At 49.1% G+C, this 25,470-nt stretch overlaps 1 protein-coding gene across 1 annotated transcript in view; it reads right to left on the reverse strand.

Moving 5' to 3' along the window:
• The window catches only part of LOC141078378 (uncharacterized), a 101,363-nt gene that overhangs the window by 74,106 nt on the left and 1,787 nt on the right, over positions 1-25,470 (reverse strand). Inside the window, exon 2 of the mRNA XM_073565126.1 lies at positions 2,503-2,620. Within this exon, the coding sequence (XP_073421227.1) occupies positions 2,503-2,620 (118 nt within the window). The remainder of the gene's footprint in view (positions 1-2,502; positions 2,621-25,470) is intronic.

Raw genomic sequence — 25,470 nt, forward strand, 5'->3', positions numbered from 1 at the left:
GCTGAAGGTTTTACAATGGCCCTCACAGTCCCTGATCTGAACATTATTGATAATCTGTGTCTAGACCTCAAAATAAAGGATGCAAGATGACCCGGGAATCTCACAGAACTGGAAGAATCAATGAAAATCCCTCATACAAGAATTGAAAGACTCTTTTAGCCGGTTACAAAAGTGTTTACAAGCTGTGATACTTTCAAAAGGGGGTGATACTAGGTACTAACCATACAGGGTGCCCAAACTTTTACATCAGCCCATTTTCCAATGTTTAAAGGTAAAATATGAAAAATATACAGTACAGACCAAAAGTTTGGACACACCTTCTCATTCAAAGAGTTTTCTTTATATTCATGACTATGAAAATTGTAGATTCACTCTGAAGACATCAAAACTATGAATTAACACATGTGGAATTATATAATTAACAAAAAAGTGTGAAACAACTGAAAATATGTCTTATATTCTAGGTTCTTTGGAGTAGACACCTTTTGCTTTGATTACTGCTTTGCATACTCTTGGCATTCTCTTGATGAGCTTCAAGAGGTAGTCACCGGGAATGGTTTTCACTTCACAGGTGTGCCCTGTCAGGTTTAATAAGTGGGATTTCTTGCCTTATAAATGGGGTTGGGACCATCAGTTGTGTTGTGCAGAAGTCTGGTGGATACACAGCTGATAGTCCTACTGAATAGACTGTTAGAATTTGTATTATGGCAAGAAAAAAGCAGCTGAGTAAAGAAAAACGAGTGGCCATCATTACTTTAAAAAATGAAGGTCAGTCAGTCCGAAAAATTGGGTAAACTTTGAAAGTGTAACCAAGTGCAGTGGCAAAAACCATCAAGCGCTACAAAGAAACTGGCTCACATGAGGACCACCCCAGGAAAGGAAGACCAAGAGTCACCTCTGCTGCGGAGGATAAGTTCATCCGAGTCACCAGCCTCAGAAATCGCAGGTTAACAGCAGCTCAGATTAGAGACCAGGTCAATGCCACACAGAGTTCTAGCAGCAGACACATCTCTACAACAACTGTTAAGAGGAGACTTTGTGCAGCAGGCCTTCATGGCAAAATAGCTGCTAGGAAACCACTGCTAAGGACAGGCAACAAGCAGAAGAGACTTGTTTGGGCTAAAGAACACAAGGAATGGACATTAGACCAGTGGAAATCTGTGCTTTGGTCTGATGAGTCCAAATTTGAGATCTCTGGTTCCAACCACCGTGTCTTTGTGCGACGCAGAAAAGGTGAACGGGTGGACTCTACATGCCTGGTTCCCACTGTGAAGCATGGAGGAGGAGGTGTGATGGTGTGGGGGTGCTTTGCTGGTGACACTGTTGGGGATTTATTCAAAACTGAAGGCATACTGAACCAGCATGGCTACCACAGCATCTTGCAGCGGCATGCTATTCCATCCGGTTTGCGTTTAGTTGAACCATCATTTATTTTTCAACAGGACAATGACCTCAAACACACCTCCAGGCTGTGTAAGGGCTATCTGACCAAGAAGGAGTGATGGGGTGCTACGCCAGATGACCTGGCCTCCACAGTCACCAGGCCTGAACCCAATCAAGATGGTTTGGGGTGAGCTGGACCGCAGAGTGAAGGGAAAAGGGCCAACAAGTGCTAAGCATCTCTGGGAACTCCTTCAAGACTGTTGGAAGACCATTTCCGGTGATTACCTCTTGAAGCTCATCAAGAGAATGCCAAGAGTGTGCAAAGCAGTAATCAAAGCAAAAGGTGGCTACTGTGAAGAACCTAGAATATAAGACATATTTTCCGTTGTGTCACACTTTTTTGTTAATTATATAATTACACATGTGTTAATTCATAGTTTTGATGCCTTCAGAGCAAATCTACAATTTTCATAGTCATGAAAATAAAGAAAACTCTTTGAATGAGAAGGTGTGTCCAAACTTTTGGTCTGTACTGTATATATTTGTTTTGCCTAACATACATAGGTAAGGTGTCACCTCTAACTGTAGTCCTTGTAGAGCTCATGTCATCTGCAACTTGTTTAACTGTCCACAACAGCAATTTTGACCAGGGGTGTCCAAAGTTTTACATACCACGGTATACGCTTCAATAGTAGTATGGGGAGTGATACTTTATTGTAACGATTTCTTGATGCATGAGGAGGATGAAAAGGAAAGACACCTGACTAGAGATCCAGAGGTCCAGGCTTCATGTCCCTGAAGAAGCCAGAAGCAGAGGATCCATCAGGGAGAGATACAAGTTACTCTGCTGATAAAGGTCACTTGTCTGTGTGCGATGAAAGGATCGAGGCCGCGGAGATCAGATAAGGGCACACACTGCCATGTAGAGACGGGCGACCCCGACAATGACACGTCCGACACGCCGCAGAGGTAGGACCAGAACCAGATGTAAGAGCCGAAACCGGGAGCTTCTACATGACCGGGCATTATCCGCTGTGTGTATATGGAGAGAGGGTCCGACAAGACCCCACAGCACCAGAGCCCGCAGTGAGAATGTACAATACACACGTCTCTACTCACCTGGACGAACCCGGAGCTTCTCCACCACAACGTCCGAGTACAGATCCCGGTGTCCTTCTACATAATCCCACTCCTCCACGGAGAAATAGAGAGCGACGTCCTGACACCGGAGAGGAACCTGACAACCAACGAGAGCGACATCACCCAGAATCCTCCAAGTGTACACTGTATAATCTCCCAGCAGTCTCCTCTCATCACCCAGAATCCTCCAGTGTATACTGTATAATCTCCCAGCAGTCTCCTCTCATCACCCAGAATCCTCCAGTGTATACTGTATAATCTCCCAGCAGTCTCCTCTCATCACCCAGAATCCTCCAGTGTATACTGTATAATCTCCCAGCAGTCTCCTCTCATCACCCAGAATCCTCCAGTGTATACTGTATAATCTCCCAGCAGTCTCCTCTCATCACCCAGAATCCTCCAGTGTATACTGTATAATCTCCCAGCAGTCTCCTCTCATCACCCAGAATCCTCCAGTGTACACTGTATAATCTCCCAACAGTCTCCTCTCATCACCCAGAATCCTCCAGTGTATACTGTATAATCTCCCAGCAGTCTCCTCTCATCACCCAGAATCCTCCAGTGTATACTGTATAATCTCCCAGCAGTCTCCTCTCATCACCCAGAATCCTCCAGTGTATACTGTATAATCTCCCAGCAGTCTCCTCTCATCACCCAGAATCCTCCAGTGTATACTGTATAATCTCCCAGCAGTCTCCTCTCATCACCCAGAATCCTCCAGTGTACACTGTATAATCTCCCAGCAGTCTCCTCTCATCACCCAGAATCCTCCAGTGTATACTGTATAATCTCCCAGCAGTCTCCTCTCATCACCCAGAATCCTCCAGTGTACACTGTATAATCTCCCAGCAGTCTCCTCTCATCACCCAGAATCCTCCAGTGTATACTGTATAATCTCCCAGCAGTCTCCTCTCATCACCCAGAATCCTCCAGTGTACACTGTATAATCTCCCAGCAGTCTCCTCTCATAACCCAGAATCCCCCAGTGTATACTGTATAATCTCCCAGCAGTCTCCTCTCATCACCCAGAATCCTCCAGTGTATACTGTATAATCTCCCAACAGTCTCCTCTCATCACCCAGAATCCTCCAGTGTATACTGTATAATCTCCCAGCAGTCTCCTCTCATCACCCAGAATCCTCCAGTGTATACTGTATAATCTCCCAACAGTCTCCTCTCATCACCCAGAATCCTCCAGTGCATACTGTATAATCTCCCAACAGTCTCCTCTCATCACCCAGAATCCTCCAGTGTACACTGTATATTTTCCCAGCAGTCTCCTCCCATCACCCAGAATCCTCCAGTGTACACTGTATATTTTCCCAACAGTCTCCTCTCATCACCCAGAATCCTCCAGTGTATACTGTATAATCTCCCAACAGTCTCCTCTCATCACCCAGAATCCTCCAGTGTATACTGTATAACCTCCCAGCAGTCTCCTCTCCTCACCCAGAATCCTCCAGTGTATACTGTATAATCTCCCAACAGTCTCCTCTCATCGCCCAGAATCCTCCAGTGTATACTGTATAATCTCCCAGCAGTCTCCTCTCATCACCCAGAATCCTCCAGTGTATACTGTATAACCTCCCAGCAGTCTCCTCTCCTCACCCAGAATCCTCCAGTGTATACTGTATAATCTCCCAGCAGTCTCCTCTCATCGCCCAGAATCCTCCAGTGTATACTGTATAATCTCCCAGCAGTCTCCTCTCCTCACCCAGAATCCTCCAGTGTATACTGTATAATATCCCAGCAGTCTCCTCTCATCACCCAGAATCCTCCAGTGTATACTGTATAACCTCCCAGCAGTCTCCTCTCCTCACCCAGAATCCTCCAGTGTATACTGTATAATCTCCCAACAGTCTCCTCTCATCACCCAGAATCCTCCAGTGTATACTGTATAATCTCCCAGCAGTCTCCTCTCATCACCCAGAATCCTCCAGTGTATACTGTATAACCTCCCAGCAGTCTCCTCTCCTCACCCAGAATCCCCCAGTGTATACTGTATAATCTCCGAGCAGTCTCCTCTCCTCACCCAGAATCCCGCAGTGTATACTGTATAATCTCCCAACAGTCTCCTCTCATCACCCAGAATCCTCCAGTGTATACTGTATAATCTCCCAGCAGTCTCCTCTCATCACCCAGAATCCTCCAGTGTAGACTGTATAATCTCCCAGCAGTCTCCTCTCATCACCCAGAATCCCCCAGTGTATACTGTATAATCTCCCAGCAGTCTCCTCTCATCACCCAGAAGACTCCAGTGTACACTGTATAATCTCCCAGCAGTCTCCTCTCATCACCCAGAATCCTCCACTGTATACTGTATAATCTCCCAGCAGTCTCCTCTCATCACCCAGAATCCTCCAGTGTATACTGTATAATCTCCCAGCAGTCTCCTCTCATCACCCAGAATCCTCCAGTGTATACTGTATAATCTCCCAGCAGTCTCCTCTCATCACCCAGAATCCTCCACTGTATACTGTATAATCTCCCAGCAGTCTCCTCTCATCACCCAGAATCCTCCAGTGTATACTGTATAATCTCCCAGCAGTCTCCTCTCATCACCCAGAATTCTCCACTGTATACTGTATAATCTCCCAGCAGTCTCCTCTCATCACCCAGAATCCTCCAGTGTATACTGTATAATCTCCCAGCAGTCTCCTCTCATTACGCAGAATCCTCCAGTGTATACTGTATAATCTCCCAGCAGTCTCCTCTCATCACCCAGAATCCTCCAATGTATACTGTATAATCTCCCAGCAGTCTCCTCTCATCACCCAGAATCCTCCAGTGTATACTGTATAATCTCCCAGCAGTCTCCTCTCCTCACCCAGAATCCTCCAGTGTATATTGTATAATCTCCCAGCAGTCTCCTCTCATCACCCAGAATCCTCCAGTGTATACTGTATAATCTCCCAGCAGTCTCCTCTCCTCACCCAGAATCCTCCAGTGTATATTGTATAATCTCCCAGTAGTCTCCTCTCATCACCCAGAATCCTCCAGTGTATACTGTATAATCTCCCAGCAGTCTCCTCTCCTCACCCAGAATCCTCCAGTGTATACTGTATAATCTCCCAGCAGCCTCCTCTCCTCACCCAGAATCCTCCAGTGTATACTGTATAATCTCCCAGCAGTCTCCTCTCCTCACCCAGAATCCTCCAGTGTATACTGTATAATCTCCCAGCAGTCTCCTCTCCTCACCCAGAATCCTCCAGTGTATACTGTATAATCTCCCAGCAGTCTCCTCTCCTCACCCAGAATCCTCCAGTGTATACTGTATAATCTCCCAGCAGCCTCCTCTCCTCACCCAGAATCCTCCAGTGTATACTGTATAATCTCCCAGCAGTCTCCTCTCCTCACCCAGAATCCTCCAGTGTACACTGTATAATCTCCCAGCAGTCTCCTCTCATCACCCAGAATCCCCCAGTGTATACTGTATAATCTCCCAGCAGTCTCCACTCATCACCCAGAATCCTCCAGTGTACACTGTATAATCTCCCAGCAGTCTCCTCTCATAAACCAGAATCCTCCATTGTATACTGTATAATCTCCCAGCAGTCTCCTCTCATCACCCAGAATCCTCCAATGTATACTGTATAATCTCCCAGCAGTCTCCTCTCATCACCCAGAATCCTCCAGTGTATACTGTATAATCTCCCAGCAGTATCCTCTCCTCACCCAGAATCCTCCAGTGTATACTGTATGTGATGTACAATGCCCGAAGATATGTTTTCTGTTGCAATGTGCTAACAAATCCTCCATCCTAGGACATTGTAAACTGTCAGTAGTAGGAATTCCTTCCCCCCAGGTTTTATCAACCCTGCCACTTCCTCTGGAAGAGCAGGAATGTTAATTAGCTAGACCATCTTCCTCACACCATTTGGCTTCTCTCAGCTGAAAGAGAAAATGCGGGAAAAAGGTCTTTGTTTGAAATAAAACTTTAAGAGCCTGCCCTGCGAAAACCGTACCAAGTAGAGATATGAAAATCATATTTTTGTAACCTGAGCGGTCCCAGCTTCGAGACCGCGTATGTTTCGAAGTTCTACCCTGTCCAGAACATGAGATAGGATTTGCGCCCAAATGGACGGTCATATCGCATAGATGTTTGATGTTTTCTTGATGGACTCATTACGCTGGGAAACATGAAACCACTGATGAGTCCATACCAGCTTCTCCCATAAAGTTATAGCTAATCTAAGTTTTGTAGCCAAAACATAACTTGGATAAGAGGGGTGGGATCAACCCAGAATGCACCTCTCTGTGATGTCACATAGGAAAGTCTATAAGGCATTCCCTGGCAGAACCAGCTCAGAACAGCTGCAGAATCCGTGCTGACAAGAACTCAGATGAGCGGAGAAGTGCAGCTCCGCCTCCACCCACCTTAGCCGCATGGTCTGCCTAAGGAACAATATGGAACTGTGAGTGTAATCTCTTTGTTTTCTCCACTTTTATTTTATACCTGTACTGTACATATTTTATGTCTCAATTTTATAGCAACTTTTATCTGTAATCACTGTCCTCTTTCGGAAAATAAATGAAATTATTTAGATCTGTCTCCATGCTCTAAGAATCGAACTATACGCCTTTGTTAGATAATCGCTACTAATTCAAGGGGTTTGCCACGGACCCTCTTAATTTAACACTGTGAATTAAGTAACCGTGACTGGTGGCAGCGCGTTGTGTACGGCTATTACGGCTTGCTGGCAGTACAGAAGGGTCTTATATTGCTGAATAAGGGTCTGCGGCCACAGCATTGATAATTCCCTTACTGCAGAAGCCTAATTGCCGGTTCACAACAGGCAGCCCGTCCGGCGACCAATTATCCTAGGTGCAGTTCCCTGACTGACCTGAGGGTAAGGGGGGGCGCCGGAGAGCTGCGAGTTCCAAGGTGGAACTGAGAAAGTGGGATATACACAAATCCCCGCAGTACTTGGAAGATTGATAGCAGTGGTGGGGCATCCAAATTAAACTCCCCCTGCGGCAAATTGTAGAGCGAGATTAGCTTGCTGGATATTTTTGTCACATGGTGCCAGTGGTGGGATAACTAAGATAAGCCCCACTGCGCCTGTGATAGCCGTGTGCCGGCATTGTGTCACGTCCCTCCGTCCGCTGATACACCGGTGTCAGTGGTGGGATCGTGACATAGTGGTGACACAGGGTCCGCTGTCCGTCGCGTTTTGGTGGCAGCGGGACCCCCGTTAGTCGTCGCCCGTAAGTGGACGAACGGCCGTGGGCTGTTCGTCACATATTGGTGGCAGAGCGGTGGGATAATCCTAGAGCATTAGTGATTTGGTTTGAGCAATCATTCCTCTCACTAAAGACCTGCACGGTTCCTGCGGGAATCCTGCATCATAGGTTTTGGAGAACAGACTCAGTGGTTACTAGTCCTGAGACATTAGTGTGTACTTGCAAGTATCCCCCTCCCGTTTCTTCGTTTTTCTTTTTCTATCTTTTATTTGGCAACCATGGCGGCGATGACAGTGGAGTGGTATCAGAAGCAGAAAAAGGACACCCTTGCTGGGTTATGCACGTACCGAGGCATAGACGCCGCAGGCGGAACCAAAGATCAAATGATCGCGGCTCTAGTGCAGCTGGACAACGACCAGAATCCAGCGAGCGCAGAAGTTGGCCCAAGTTGCCATGGGGCTGCAGCAGAGGCTCCACTCCTGAGCGCTGGCCCCACATTCAACCAGAACGGGGTGGACCCCTATCTGCAAATGGCCTTGGACGAACTCCCCGCCGAAGACAGGGATGGGCGGGTGAGGCTGATCCAGCAATATCGGCAGGAGGCCCAAGCCGAACGTGAGCGCCAAGCTGAGGCTGAGAGAGCCGAGCGCCAGGCGCAGAGGGCCCATGAACTGGAGGTACTCCAGCGGGGTGGGAATGCCCCCACAGCCCGAAGCAGTGAGCCCAGCAGCGTCCAGACTCCTAAACCCCGGCCAGAGCATTTTCCCGTGATGGAAAAGGATGGGGACTTGGACACATTTCTGCGAGCCTTTGAGAAAGCCTGCAGACAGTACCAGCTGCCTAGAGACCAATGGGCAAGGTACTTGACCCCAGGGCTAAAAGGCAAAGCCCTGGAGGCATTTGCTTCTCTTCCGCCAGAAGCCGATGACGACTATGACGCCATAAAGCAGGCGCTGATCGCCAAATACCGGCTGACACCTGAGGTATACCGAAAGAAGTTCCGACACCTCCAACGTGGCCCACACGATAGCTACAGTGATGTGGTGCAAGGACTCAGGACCCACTTTGACCAGTGGATCCATGGACTGTCCGTTGAAACCTTTGAGCAGCTACGGGACCTGATGATCAAAGACCAGTTCCTGCATCTCTGCCCAGCTGAGGTCCGACAGTTCATCCTGGACCGCGAACCAACAAACGCGGACAAAGCGGCGCAGATCGCCGACAACCACGAGGCCAACCGGAAGCCCGAGACGCGGAGGCCAGTCGCCACCAGCTGGAAAGGGGGTAAGCCAGCAACCAACCCCAATGCCCCAGCTAGCCGTCCCTCTGGAGGCCCTGTCCCTGTTGCCAACAACAGGCCGGCTACTGACAGTCGCCTGTGTCACCACTGCAAGCGGCCTGCTCACTTCTCTTACACCTGTCCGAATAGGCCGAAGAACCCCCCAGCCAAGGCCCCCGGGCCCAACGCCTCTGTTCTTTTGGTGGGAGGTGTGGTTGGGAGGGCTGACGACAACGTTCAACCTGTTCAGGTGGGGGCCCGTCTTGCTACAGGCCTCAAGGACACCGGGGCTGAACGAACCCTCATCCGTCCTGGACTGGCGGCCCCTGAAGAGTTTGTTGAGGGGAAAACCTTGACTGTCACCGGGATTGGAGGCACCCGTTGTCCCTTGCCAGTGGCACGAGTTTTTCTTGATTGGGGTGCCGGGAGCGGGTTGAGGGAGGTGGGAGTGTCTGAAAATTTGCCCACTGATGTTTTATTGGGGACTGACTTGGGGAGGATGGTTGCATACTATGTCCCTGACACCCTTCCCCAAACTGATAATAAGGGTAACGTTAACCCTGATGATGTTGATGATGGGAAACTGAATGTGTTACCTGCTAATGCCTTGATGAGTAATGATGCAACTAACAACCATTCTTTCCCAAGGTATGATGCTGATGCTGATGTGAATGTACCAAAGCAAACTGATAACCATTCTTTTCCTAGGAATGATGATGTTGATGTATCTGTGCCGACTGAACCCGTTAACCCTTTCTTTGAAACGGTAGATGTGTCCACAGGTACCGAGGTGCTCAGCCCCGTCACTCTGCGGAGTGAAACGGCTGAGAAACCCCTGGCAGGAGCAAGCAACGGTGCTCAAGAGAATGGGGAGGTGCATGGGGACCATGAGGAAGGTAATGCCATGCAGCTGACCAGTGCCACCGAGGAAGGTAACTGGCCCATAAGTAGCACTGCTCCTAAAGTGTTGGGGGTGGATGGGGAGGGAGAGCCCAGGGCAGCACCGGCTGGTGGGTCTGTAGAAATCCCCAGGGAGACAGCATACATAGCAGCTGTCACACGCAGTCAGAGTGCCCAGATCGCAGGTAACGCACTGTCTTCTGGACCCTCTGCTGCTACAGGAGAGACTGAACCAGAGGTGAACCCAGAGCCGGTTCCAGAGGGTCCCAGTAAAGGAGGTACCCTGACGTCACTTCTGGCAGCCTCCAGCATGGAGTTCCAGGCTGCTCTGCACTCAGATGCCAGCCTGGAGAAATTGAGAGGTCTCGCCGAGACGCCCACCTCCAAGCCTGATAAGGAGAGGGTGTTCTGGGAACGAGGAAGGTTGTACCGGGAGACAGTACCCGGAGATCCTAAAAAGGAGTGGTTGAGGGAAAGACAGCTGGTCGTCCCCTATCAGTTCAGAACCGAGTTGTTGCGGATTGCCCATGAGATTCCACTCGCTGGACACTTGGGGATCAGCAAAACAAAGGCACGGCTGTCTCAACACTTCTATTGGCCCAAGATGGGGACAGATGTAACACACTACTGCCGCTCCTGCGCCACCTGTCAAAAAGTGGGTAAGGCGGGGCCTGCTCTTAAGGCTCCCCTTATTCCTTTGCCGGTGATAGAGGAGCCTTTCCAGAGAATCGCGGTGGACATTGTAGGACCGCTGTCCGTCCCCAGCAGCTCCGGAAAGCGATACATTCTCACCGTGGTAGACTACGCTACCCGGTACCCAGAGGCAGTAGCTCTGTCTTCAACCAGGGCAGATAAGGTGGCTGACGCACTGGTGACCATCTTTTCAAGAGTAGGATTTCCCAGGGAGATGCTTACCGATCAAGGGCCCCAATTCATGTCTCGCCTAATGGAGGCTCTCTGTGAGAAAATGCAGGCGACGCAGCTGGTATCGAGTCCGTATCACCCACAGACTAATGGTTTGTGTGAACGTTTCAACGGTACCCTCAAACAGATGCTCCGCATACTGGTTGAGACCCAAGGGCGCGACTGGGAGCGGTACCTCCCACACCTGCTGTTCGCTTACAGAGAAGTTCCGCAGGCCTCGACCGGGTTCTCCCCCTTCGAGCTCCTGTATGGCAGGCGAGTCCGGGGACCCCTTGGGTTGATAAGAGAATCCTGGGAAGATGAGCCAAACCCCACAGAAGTGTCCATCGTGGATTATGTCATGCGCTTCCGTGACAAGATGCAGACCTTGACGCAGTTGGTGCATGACAACCTGACGCAGGCTCAGGCTGACCAGAAGCGCTGGTACGACCAGAACGCCCGGGAGCGGACCTACCAGGTGGGTCAAAAGGTGTGGGCGCTGGTCCCTGTACCAACGGATAAGCTTCAGGCAGCCTGGGAAGGCCCATACGTCGTCCACCAACAGCTCAACCCGGTCACCTACGTGGTCACGCTTGACCATGCTCGGGGTAGGCGCAAGGCCTTTCACGTCAACATGCTTAAGGCGCACTACGAACGTGAAGCTTGCGTCCTACCGGTCTGCAATCTGCCAGAGGATGTGGAGGAAGATTCCCTCCTGGACATGCTGGCCCAGGCCAAGGCCAATGGGTCCATTGAGGACATGGAGATAAGTGGTTCGCTCACCGTGTCCCAGCGGTTGCAGTTGATGGCCACCCTGGAACTCTTCCGGCCCGTGTTCACCAACCGTCCTGGGAGGACGGAGTTAGCGGTTCATGAGGTGGACACCGGGAATCATGCCCCATTACGGCGAACACCTTATCGGATCTCTGAAACGGTGCAACAAGTCATGCGCCAAGAGGTCGATGAGATGTTAAGGCTGGGAGTGATTCGACGGTCAAAAGGTGCGTGGGCTTCACCTGTAGTCCTCGTGCCTAAAAAGGATCGAACCACCCGGTTCTGCGTGGACTACAGGGGGCTCAACGCCATCACAACCTCTGATGCCCACCCAATGCCGCGCATCGAGGATCTGCTCGAGCGGTTGACAAACGCCAACTACATATCCATCATGGATTTGAGTCGGGGATACTGGCAGATTCCCCTGAGCCCTGAGGCGCAGGAGAAATCCGCCTTTATCACCCCCTTTGGACTGTACGAGTCCACGGTCATGCCCTTCGGCATGAAGAATGCCCCTGCCACTTTCCAGCGGATGGTCAACCACCTGCTTCGGGGACTGGAGGAGTACGCAGTGGCGTACTTAGACGATATTGCCGTCTTCAGTTCCACCTGGGAGGAACACCTTCAGCACCTCCAGGAGGTGCTCAAGCGTCTTCACCAGGCAGGCCTGACCATCAAGCCGGGGAAGTGCCAGATAGGCATGAGCGAGGTCCACTACCTGGGGCACCGGGTAGGCGGGGGTTCCATGAGCCCGGAGCCAGAAAAAGTGGACACAATCGTGTCCTGGCCCACCCCCAGGACCAAGAAACAGGTGAAGTCCTTCTTGGGCACTGCAGGGTACTATAGGCGGTTCGTACAGGACTATAGCGCCCTTGCCAAACCCTTGACTGACCTCACCAAGCAGAGGCTACCCCAAACAGTCAACTGGACAGATGACTGTGAGGCTGCTTTCCAAGCTTTGAAAGCAGCCCTGTGCAACTCTCCAGTGTTGAGAGCAGTCGACAGCAGTCGCCCGTTTCTGGTACAGACCGACGCCAGCGAGTTTGGCCTCGGTGCTGTGCTTAGCCAGGTCGACTCGGGGGACCAAGAGCACCCCGTGTTGTACCTGAGCCGGAAACTTTTGCCGAGGGAAGTAGCATACTCGACCATCGGGAAGGAGTGTCTGGCCATGGTGTGGGCACTGCAGCGTTTGCAGCCCTACCTGTACGGGCGCGCCTTCACGGTGGTAACTGAGCACAACCCTCTGAGCTGGTTGCACACAGTGTCCGGAACCAATGGAAGATTGCTCCGCTGGAGCCTTGCCCTTCAACAGTACGATTTTACTGTAAAACACAGGAAGGGCAGTGAAAACGGCAATGCCGATGGGTTGTCCCGCCGGGGCGAATCCGCTGAGGTGCGCATGGCAGATTACCGAGAGGTAATGCCTCCTTAGCGCCCTCTTAAGGGGGGAGGTGTGATGTACAATGCCCGAAGATATGTTTTCTGTTGCAATGTGCTAACAAATCCTCCATCCTAGGACATTGTAAACTGTCAGTAGTAGGAATTCCTTCCCCCCAGGTTTTATCAACCCTGCCACTTCCTCTGGAAGAGCAGGAATGTTAATTAGCTAGACCATCTTCCTCACACCATTTGGCTTCTCTCAGCTGAAAGAGAAAATGCGGGAAAAAGGTCTTTGTTTGAAATAAAACTTTAAGAGCCTGCCCTGCGAAAACCGTACCAAGTAGAGATATGAAAATCATATTTTTGTAACCTGAGCGGTCCCAGCTTCGAGACCGCGTATGTTTCGAAGTTCTACCCTGTCCAGAACATGAGATAGGATTTGCGCCCAAATGGACGGTCATATCGCATAGATGTTTGATGTTTTCTTGATGGACTCATTACGCTGGGAAACATGAAACCACTGATGAGTCCATACCAGCTTCTCCCATAAAGTTATAGCTAATCTAAGTTTTGTAGCCAAAACATAACTTGGATAAGAGAGGTGGGATCAACCCAGAATGCACCTCTCTGTGATGTCACATAGGAAAGTCTATAAGGCATTCCCTGGCAGAACCAGCTCAGAACAGCTGCAGAATCCGTGCTGACAAGAACTCAGATGAGCGGAGAAGTGCAGCTCCGCCTCCACCCACCTTAGCCGCATGGTCTGCCTAAGGAACAATATGGAACTGTGAGTGTAATCTCTTTGTTTTCTCCACTTTTATTTTATACCTGTACTGTACATATTTTATGTCTCAATTTTATAGCAACTTTTATCTGTAATCACTGTCCTCTTTCGGAAAATAAATGAAATTATTTAGATCTGTCTCCATGCTCTAAGAATCGAACTATACGCCTTTGTTAGATAATCGCTACTAATTCAAGGGGTTTGCCACGGACCCTCTTAATTTAACACTGTGAATTAAGTAACCGTGACTGGTGGCAGCGCGTTGTGTACGGCTATTACGGCTTGCTGGCAGTACAGAAGGGTCTTATATTGCTGAATAAGGGTCTGCGGCCACAGCATTGATAATTCCCTTACTGCAGAAGCCTAATTGCCGGTTCACAACAGGCAGCCCGTCCGGCGACCAATTATCCTAGGTGCAGTTCCCTGACTGACCTGAGGGTAAGGGGGGCGCCGGAGAGCTGCGAGTTCCAAGGTGGAACTGAGAAAGTGGGATATACACAAATCCCCGCAGTACTTGGAAGATTGATAGCAGTGGTGGGGCATCCAAATTAAACTCCCCCTGCGGCAAATTGTAGAGCGAGATTAGCTTGCTGGATATTTTTGTCACATGGTGCCAGTGGTGGGATAACTAAGATAAGCCCCACTGCGCCTGTGATAGCCGTGTGCCGGCATTGTGTCACGTCCCTCCGTCCGCTGATACACCGGTGTCAGTGGTGGGATCGTGACATAGTGGTGACACAGGGCCCGCTGTCCGTCGCGTTTTGGTGGCAGCGGGACCCCCGTTAGTCGTCGCCCGTAAGTGGACGAACGGCCGTGGGCTGTTCGTCACACTGTATAATCTCCCAGCAGTCTCCTCTCCTCACCCAGAATCCTCCAGTGTATACTGTATAATCTCCCAGCAGTCTCCTCTCCTCACCCAGAATCCTCCAGTGTATAATGTATAATCTCCCAGCAGTCTCCTCTATTCACCCAGAATCCTCCAGTGTATACTGTATAATCTCCCAGCAGTCTCCTCTCATCACCCAGAATCCTCCAGTGTATACTGTATAATCTCCCAGCAGTCTCCTCTCATCACCCAGAATCCACCAGTGTATACTGTGTAATCTCCCAGCAGTCTCCTCTCCTCACCCAGAATCCTCCAGTGTATACTGTGTAACCTCCCAGCAGTCTCCTCTCCTCACCCAGAATCCTCCAGTGTATACTGTATAATCTCCCAACAGTCTCCTCTCATCACCCAGAATCCTCCAGTGTATACTGTATAATCTCCCAGCAATCTCCTCTCATCACCCAGAATCCTCCAGTGTATACTGTATAACCTCCCAGCAGTCTCCTCTCCTCACCCAGAATCCCCCAGTGTATACTGTATAATCTCCCAGCAGTCTCCTCTCCTCACCCAGAATCCCCCAGTGTATACTGTATAATCTCCCAGCAGTCTCCTCTCATCACCCAGAATCCTCCAGTGTATACTGTATAATCTCCCAGCAGTCTCCTCTCATCACCCAGAATCCTCCAGTGTATACTGTATAATCTCCCAGCAGTCTCCTCTCATCACCCAGAATCCTCCAGTGTATACTGTATAATCTCCCAACAGTCTCCTCTCATCACCCAGAATTCTCCAGTGTATACTATATAATCTCCCAGCAGTCTCCTCTCATCACCCAGAATCCTCCAGTGTAGACTGTATAATCTCCCAGCAGTCTCCTCTCATCACCCAGAATCCCCCAGTGTATACTGTATAATCTCCCAGCAGTCTCCTCTCATCACCCAGAATCCTCCAGTGTATACTATATAATCTCCCAGCAGTCTCCTCTCATCACCCAGAATCCTCCAGTGTATACTGTATAATCTCCCAGCAATCTCCTCTCATCACCCAGAATCCTCCAGTGTATACTGTATAACCTCCCAGCAGTCTCCTCTCCTCACCCAGAATCCCCCAGTGTATACTGTATAATCTCCCAGCAGTCTCCTCTCCTCACCCAGAATCCCCCAGTGTATACTGTATAATCTCCCAGCAGTCTCCTCTCATCACCCAGAATCCTCCAGTGTATACTGTATAATCTCCCAGCAGTCTCCTCTCATCACCCAGAATCCTCCAGTGTATACTGTATAATCTCCCAGCAGTCTCCTCTCATCACCCAGAATCCTCCAGTGTATACTGTATAATCTCCCAACAGTCTCCTCTCATCACCCAGAATTCTCCAGTGTATACTATATAATCTCCCAGCAGTCTCCTCTCATCACCCAGAATCCTCCAGTGTAGACTGTATAATCTCCCAGCAGTCTCCTCTCATCACCCAGAATCCCCCAGTGTATACTGTATAATCTCCCAGCAGTCTCCTCTCATCACCCAGAATCCTCCAGTGTATACTATATAATCTCCCAGCAGTCTCCTCTCATCACCCAGAATCCTCCACTGTATACTGTATAATCTCCCAGCAGTCTCCTCTCATCACCCAGAATCCTCCAGTGTATACTGTATAATCTCCCAGCAGTCTCCTCTCATCACCCAGAATCCTCCAGTGTATACTGTATAATCTCCCAGCAGTCTCCTCTCATCACCCAGAATCCACCAGTGTATACTGTATAATCTCCCAGCAGTCTCCTCTCATCACCCAGAATCCACCAGTGTATACTGTATAATCTCCCAGCAGTCTCCTCCCATCACAAAGAATCCTCCAGTGTATACTGTATAATCTCCCAGCAGTCTCCTCTCATCATCCACAATCCTCCAGTGTATACTGTATAATCTCCCAGCAGTCTCCTCTCCTCACCCAGAATCCTCCAGTGTATACTGTATAATCTCCCAGCAGTCTCCTCTCCTCACCCAGAATCCTCCAGTGTATACTGTATAATCTCCCAGCAGTCTCCTCTCATCACCCAGAATCCTCCAGTGTATACTGTATAATCTCCCAGCAGTCTCCTCTCCTCACCCAGAATCCTCCAGTGTATACTGTATAATCTCCCACCAGTCTCCTCTCCTCACCCAGAATCCTCCAGTGTATACTGTATAATCTCCCAGCAGTCTCCTCTCCTCACCCAGAATCCTCCAGAGTATACTGTATAATCTCCCAGCAGTCTCCTCTCCTCACCCAGAATCCTCCAGTGTATACTGTATAATCTCCCAGCAGTCTCCTCTCATCACCCAGAATCCTCCAGTGTATACTGTATAATCTCCCAGCAGTCTCCTCTCATCACCCAGAATCCTCCAGTGTATACTGTATAATCTCCCAGCAGTCTCCTCCCATCACAAAGAATCCTCCAGTGTATACTGTATAATCTCCCAGCAGTCTCCTCTCCTCACCCAGAATCCTCCAGTGTATACTGTATAACCTCCCAGCAGTCTCCTCTCCTCACCCAGAATCCTCCAGTGTATACTGTATAATCTCCCAACAGTCTCCTCTCCTCACCCAGAATCCTCCAGTGTATACTGTATAATCTCCCAGCAGTCTCCTCTCATCACCCAGAATCCCCCAGTGTATACTGTATAATCTCCCAGCAGTCTCCTCTCATTACGCAGAATCCTCCAGTGTATACTGTATAATCTCCCAGCAGTCTCCTCTCATCATCCACAATCCTCCAGTGTATACTGTATAATCTCCCAGCAGTCTCCTCCCATCACAAAGAATCCTCCAGTGTATACTGTATAATCTCCCAGCAGTCTCCTCTCCTCACCCAGAATCCTCCAGTGTATACTGTATAATCTCCCAGCAGTCTCCTCTCATCACCCCGAATCCTCCAGTGTATACTGTATAATCTCCCAGCAGTCTCCTCTCATCACCCAGAATCCTCCAGTGTACACTGTATAATCTCCCAACAGTCTCCTCTCATCACCCAGAATCCTCCAGTGTACACTGTATAATCTCCCAGCAGTCTCCTCTCATCACCCAGAATCCTCCAGTGTAGACTGTATAATCTCCCAGCAGTCTCCTCTCATCACCCAGAATCCCCCAGTGTATACTGTATAATCTCCCAGCAGTCTCCTCTCATCACCCAGAATCCTCCAGTGTATACTATATAATCTCCCAGCAGTCTCCTCTCATCACCCAGAATCCTCCAGTGTATACTGTATAATCTCCAAGCAGTCTCCTCTCATCACCCAGAATCCTCCAGTGTATACTGTATAATCTCCCAGCAGTCTCCTCTCATCACCCAGAATCCTCCAGTGTATACTGTATAATCTCCCAGCAGTCTCCTCTCATCACCCAGAATCCTCCACTGTATACTGTATAATCTCCCAGCAGTCTCCTCTCATCACCCAGAATCCTCCACTGTATACTGTATAATCTCCCAGCAGTCTCCTCTCATCACCCAGAATCCTCCAGTGTATACTGTATAATCTCCCAGCAGTCTCCTCTCATCACCCAGAATCCTCCACTGTATACTGTATAATCTCCCAGCAGTCTCCTCTCATCACCCAGAATCCTCCACTGTATACTGTATAATCTCCCAGCAGTCTCCTCTCATCACCCAGAATCCTCCAGTGTATACTGTATAATCTCCCAGCAGTCTCCTCTCATCACCCAGAATCCTCCAGTGTATACCGTATAATCTCCCAGCAGTCTCCTCTCATCACCCAGAATTCTCCACTGTATACCGTATAATCTCCCAGCAGTCTCCTCTCCTCACCCAGAATCCTCCAGTGTATACTGTATAATCTCCCAGCAGTCTCCTCTCATCACCCAGAATCCTCCAGTGTATACTGTATAATCTCCCAGCAGTCTCCTCTCATCACCCAGAATCCTCCAGTGTATACTGTATAATCTCCCAGCAGTATCCTCTCCTCACCCAGAATCCTCCAGTGTATACTGTATAATCTCCCAGCAGTCTCCTCTCCTCACCCAGAATCCTCCAGTGTATACTGTATAATCTCCCAGCAGTCTCCTCTCCTCACCCAGAATCCTCCAGTGTATACTGTATAATCTCCCAGCAGTCTCCTCTCCTCACCCAGAATCCTCCAGTGTATACTGTATAATCTCCCAGCAGTCTCCTCTCATCACCCAGAATCCTCCAGTGTATACTGTATAATCTCCCAGCAGTCTCCTCTCATCACCCAGAATCCACCAGTGTATACTGTATAATCTCCCAGCAGTCTCCTCTCATCACCCAGAATCCTCCAGTGTATACTGTGTAATCTCCCAGCAGTCTCCTCTCCTCACCCAGAATCCTCCAGTGTATACTGTATAATCTCCCAACAGTCTCCTCTCATCACCCAGAATCGTCCAGAATCTCCCAGCAGTCTCCTCTCATCACCCAGAATCCTCCAGTGTATACTGTATAACCTCCCAGCAGTCTCCTCTCCTCACCCAGAATCCCCCAGTGTATACTGTATAATCTCCCAGCAGTCTCCTCTCATCACCCAGAATCCTCCAGTGTATACTGTATAATCTCCCAGCAGTCTCCTCTCATCACCCAGAATCCTCCAGTGTATACTGTATAATCTCCCAGCAGTCTCCTCTCATCACCCAGAATCCACCAGTGTATACTATATAATCTCCCAGCAGTCTCCTCTCATCACCCAGAATCCTCCAGTGTATACTGTATAATCTCCCAGCAGTCTCCTCTCCTCACCCAGAATCCTCCAGTGTATACTGTATAATCTCCCAGCAGTCTCCTCTCATCACCCAGAATCCACCAGTGTATACTATATAATCTCCCAGCAGTCTCCTCTCATCACCCAGAATCGTCCAGAATCTCCCAGCAGTCTCCTCTCATCACCCAGAATCCTCCAGTGTATACTGTATAATTTCCCAGCAGTCTCCTCTCCTCACCCAGAATCCCCCAGTGTATACTATATAATCTCCCAGCAGTCTCCTCTCATCACCCAGAATCCTCCAGTGTATACTGTATAATCTCCCAGCAGTCTCCTCTCATCACCCAGAATCCTCCAGTGTATACTGTATAATCTCCCAGCAGTCTCCTCTCATCACCCAGAATCCACCAGTGTATACTATATAATCTCCCATCAGTCTCCTCTCATCACCCAGAATCCTCCAGTGTATACTGTATAATCTCCCAGCAGTCTCCTCTCCTCACCCAGAATCCTCCAGTGTATACTGTATAATCTCCCAGCAGTCTCCTCTCATCACCCAGAATCCACCAGTGTATACTATATAATCTCCCAGCAGTCTCCTCTCATCACCCAGAATCGTCCAGAATCTCCCAGCAGTCTCCTCTCATCACCCAGAATCCTCCAGTGTAAACTGTATAATCTCCCAGCAGTCTCCTCTCATCACCCAGAATCCACCAGTGTATACTATATAATCTCCCAGCAGTCTCCTCTCATCACCCAGAATCGTCCAGAATCTCCCAGCAGTCTCCTCTCATCACCCAGAATCCTCCAGTGTATACTGTATAATCTCCCAGCAGTCTCCTCTCCTCACCCAGAATCCTCCAGTGTATACTGTATAATCTCCCAACAGTCTCCTCTCATCACCCAGAATCGTCCAGAATCTCCCAGCAGTCTCCTCTCATCACCCAGAATCCTCCAGTGTATACTGTATAATCTCCCAGCAGTCTCCTCTCCTCACCCAGAATCCTCCAGTGTATACTGTATAATCTCCCAACAGTCTCCTCTCATCACCCAGAATCCTCCAGTGTATACTGTATAATCTCCCAGCAGTCTCCTCTCCTCACCCAGAATCCTCCAGTGTATACTGTATAATCTCCCAGCAGTCTCCTCTCATCACCCAGAATCCTCCAGTGTATACTGTATAATCTCCCAGCAGTCTCCTCTCCTCACCCAGAATCCTCCAGTGTATACTGTATAATCTCCCAGCAGTCTCCTCTCATCACCCAGAATCCTCCAGTGTATACTGTATAACCTCCCAGCAGTCTCCTCTCCTCACCCAGAATCCCCCAGTGTATACTGTATAATCTCCCAGCAGTCTCCTCTCCTCACCCAGAATCCCCCAGTGTATACTGTATAATCTCCCAGCAGTCTCCTCTCCTCACCCAGAATCCCCCAGTGTATACTATATAATCTCCCAGCAGTCTCCTCTCATCACCCAGAATCCTCCAGTGTATACTGTATAATCTCCCAGCAGTCTCCTCTCATCACCCAGAATCCTCCAGTGTATACTGTATAATCTCCCAGCAGTCTCCTCTCATCACCCAGAATCCTCCAGTGTATACTGTATAATCTCCCAGCAGTCTCCTCTCATCACCCAGAATCCTCCACTGTATACTGTATAATCTCCCAGCAGTCTCCTCTCATCACCCAGAATCCTCCAGTGTATACTGTATAATCTCCCAGCAGTCTCCTCTCATCACCCAGAATCCTCCAGTGTATACTGTATAATCTCCCACCAGTCTCCTCTCATCACCCAGAATCCTCCAGTGTACACTGTATAATCTCCCAGCAGTCTCCTCTCCTCACCCAGAATCCTCCAGTGTATACTGTATAATCTCCCAGCAGTCTCCTCTCATCACCCAGAATCCTCCAGTGTATACTGTATAATCTCCCAGCAGTCTCCTCTCCTCACCCAGAATCCTCCAGTGTATACTGTATAATCTCCCAGCAGTCTCCTCTCATCACCCAGAATCCTCCAGTGTATACTGTATAATCTCCCAGCAGTCTCCTCTCATCACCCAGAATCCTCCAGTGTATACTGTATAATCTCCCACCAGTCTCCTCTCATCACCCAGAATCCTCCACTGTATACTGTATAATCTCCCAGCAGTCTCCTCTCATCACCCAGAATCCTCCAGTGTATACTGTATAATCTCCCAGCAGTCTCCTCTCATCACCCAGAATCCTCCAGTGTATACTGTATAATCTCCCACCAGTCTCCTCTCATCACCCAGAATCCTCCAGTGTACACTGTATAATCTCCCAGCAGTCTCCTCTCCTCACCCAGAATCCTCCAGTGTATACTGTATAATCTCCCAGCAGTCTCCTCTCATCACCCAGAATCCTCCAGTGTATACTGTATAATCTCCCAGCAGTCTCCTCTCCTCACCCAGAATCCTCCAGTGTATACTGTATAATCTCCCAGCAGTCTCCTCTCATCACCCAGAATCCTCCAGTGTATACTGTATAATCTCCCAGCAGTCTCCTCTCATCACCCAGAATCCTCCAGTGTATACTGTATAATCTCCCAGCAGTCTCCTCTCCTCACCCAGAATCCTCCAGTGTATACTGTATAATCTCCCAGCAGTCTCCTTTCCTCACCCAAAATCCTCCAGTGTATACTGTATAATCACCCAGCAGTCTCCTCTCATCACCCAGAATCCTCCAGTGTATACTGTATAATCTCCCAGCAGTCTCCTCTCCTCACCCAGAATCCTCCAGTGTATACTGTATAATCTCCCAGCAGTCACCTCTCATCACTCAGAATCCTCCAGTGTACACTGTATAATCTCCCAGCAGTCTCCTCTCATTACCCAGAATCCTCCAGTGTATACTGTATAATCTCCCAGCAGTCTCCTCTCATTACCCAGAATCCTCCAGTGTATACTGTATAATCTCCCACCAGTCTCCTCTCATCACCCAGAATCCTCCAGTGTACACTGTATAATCTCCCAGCAGTCTCCTCTCATCACCCAGAATTCTCCAGTGTATACTGTATAATCTCCCACCAGTCTCCTCTCATCACCCAGAATCCTCCAGTGTACACTGTATAATCTCCCAGCAGTCTCCTCTCCTCACCCAGAATCCTCCAGTGTATACTGTATAATCTCCCAGCAGTCTCCTCTCATCACCCAGAATCCTCCAGTGTATACTGTATAATCTCCCAGCAGTCTCCTCTCCTCACCCAGAATCCTCCAGTGTATACTGTATAATCTCCCAGCAGTCTCCTCTCATCACCCAGAATCCTCCAGTGTATACTGTATAATCTCCCAGCAGTCTCCTCTCCTCACCCAGAATCCTCCAGTGTATACTGTATAATCTCCCAGCAGTCTCCTCTCCTCACCCAGAATCCTCCAGTGTATACTGTATAATCTCCCAGCAGTCTCCTTTCCTCACCCAAAATCCTCCAGTGTATACTGTATAATCACCCAGCAGTCTCCTCTCATCACCCAGAATCCTCCAGTGTATACTGTATAATCTCCCAGCAGTCTCCTCTCCTCACCCAGAATCCTCCAGTGTATACTGTATAATCTCCCAGCAGTCACCTCTCATCACTCAGAATCCTCCAGTGTACACTGTATAATCTCCCAGCAGTCTCCTCTCATTACCCAGAATCCTCCAGTGTATACTGTATAATCTCCCAGCAGTCTCCTCTCATTACCCAGAATCCTCCAGTGTATACTGTATAATCTCCCAGCAGTCTCCTCTACTCACCCAGAATCCTCCAGTGTATACTGTATAATCTCCCAGCAGTCTCCTCTCCTCACCCAGAATCCTCCAGTGTATACTGTATAATCTCCCAGCAGTCTCCTCTCCTCACCCAGAATCCTCCAGTGTATACTGTATAATCTCCCAGCAGTCTCCTCTCCTCACCCAGAATCCTCCAGTGTACACTGTATAATCTCCCAGCAGTCTCCTCTCATCACCCAGAATCCTCCAGTGTATACTGTATAATCTCCCAGCAGTCTCCTCTCCTCACCCAGAATCCTCCAGTGTATACTGTATAATCTCCCAGCAGTCTCCTCTCCTCACCCAGAATCCTCCAGTGTATACTGTATAATCTCCCAGCAGTCTCCTCTCCTCACCCAGAATCCTCCAGTGTACACTGTATAATCTCCCAGCAGTCTCCTCTACTCACCCAGAATCCTCCAGTGTATACTGTATAATCTCCCAGCAGTCTCCTCTCCTCGCCCAGAATCCTCCAGTGTATACTGTATAATCTACCAGCAGTCTCCTCTCATCACACAGAATCCTCCAGTGTATACTGTATAATCTCCCAACAGTCTCCTCTCCTCACCCAGAATCCTCCAGTGTATACTGTATAATCTCCCAGCAGTCTCCTCTCATCACCCAGAATCCTCCAGTGTACACTGTATAATCTCCCAGCAGTCTCCTCTCATCACCCAGAATCCTCCAGTGTATACTGTATAATCTCCCAGCAGTCTCCTCTCATCACCAAGAATCCTCCAGTGTATACTGTATAATCTCCCAGCAGTCTCCTCTCATCACCCAGAATCCTCCAGTGTATACTGTATAATCTCCCAGCAGTCTCCTCTCCTCACCCAGAATCCTCCAGTGTATACTGTATAATCTCCCAGCAGTCTAATCCCATCACAAAGAATCCTCCAGTGTATACTGTATAATCTCCCAGCAGTCTCCTCTCCTCACCCAGAATCCTCCAGTGTATACTGTATAATCTCCCAGCAGTCTCCTCTCCTCACCCAGAATCCTCCAGTGTATACTGTATAATCTCCCAGCAGTCTCCTCTCATCACCCAGAATGCTCCAGTGTATACTGTATAATCTCCCAGCAGTCTCCTCTCATCATCCAGAATCCTCCAGTGTATACTGTATAATCTCCCAGCAGTCTCCTCTCATCACCCAGAATGCTCCAGTGTATACTGTATAATCTCCCAGCAGTCTCCTCTCATCATCCAGAATCCTCCAGTGTATACTGTATAATCTCCCAGCAGTCTCCTCTCCTCACCCAGAATCCTCCAGTGTATACTGTATAATCTCCCAGCAGTCTCCTCTCATCACCCAGAATGCTCCAGTGTATACTGTATAATCTCCCAGCAGTCTCCTCTCATCACCCAGAATGCTCCAGTGTATACTGTATAATCTCCCAGCAGTCTCCTCTCATCACCGAGAATGCTCCAGTGTATACTGTATAATCTCCCAGCAGTCTCCTCTCATCATCCAGAATCCTCCAGTGTATACTGTATAATCTCCCAGCAGTCTCCTCTCCTCACCCAGAATCCTCCAGTGTATACTGTATAATCTCCCAGCAGTCTCCTCTCCTCACCCAGAATCCTCCAGTGTATACTGTATAATCTCCCAGCAGTCTCCTCTCATCACCCAGAATCCTCCAGTGTATACTGCATAATCTCCCAGCAGTCTCCTCTCATCACCCAGAATCCTCCAGTGTATACTGTATAATCTCCCAGCAGTCTCCTCCCATCACAAAGAATCCTCCAGTGTATACTGTATAATCTCCCAGCAGTCTCCTCTCCTCACCCAGAATCCTCCAGTGTATACTGTATAATCTCCCAGCAGTCTCCTCTCATCATCCACAATCCTCCAGTGTATACTGTATAATCTCCCAGCAGTCTCCTCTCATTACCCAGAATCCTCCAGTGTATACTGTATAATCTCCCAGCAGTCTCCTCTCATTACCCAGAATCCTCCAGTGTATACTGTATAATCTCCCAGCAGTCTCCTCTCATTACCCAGAATCCTCCAGTGTATACTGTATAATCTCCCAGCAGTCTCCTGTCATCACCCAGAATCCTCCAGTGTATACTGTATAATCTCCCAGCAGTCTCCTCTCCTCACCCAGAATCCTCCAGTGTATACTGTATAATCTCCCAGCAGTCTCCTCTCCTCACCCAGAATCCTCCAGTGTATACTGTATAATCTCCCAGCAGTCTCCTCTCCTCACCCAGAATCCTCCAGTGTATACTGTATAATCTCCCAGCAGTCTCCTCTCCTCACCCAGAATCCTCCAGTGTATACTGTATAATCTCCTAGCAGTCTCCTCTCCTCACCCAGAATCCTCCAGTGTATACTGTATAATCTCCCTGCAGTCTCCTCTCATCACCCAGAATCCTTCAGTGTATACTGTATAATCTCCCAGCAGTCTCCTCTCCTCACCCAGAATCCTCCAGTGTATACT

The sequence above is a fragment of the Dendrobates tinctorius genome, unplaced genomic scaffold (assembly GCF_039654945.1).
Source record: "Dendrobates tinctorius isolate UK_male_01 unplaced genomic scaffold, ASM3965494v1 ptg000548l, whole genome shotgun sequence".
Classification (NCBI taxonomy): domain Eukaryota; kingdom Metazoa; phylum Chordata; class Amphibia; order Anura; family Dendrobatidae; genus Dendrobates; species Dendrobates tinctorius.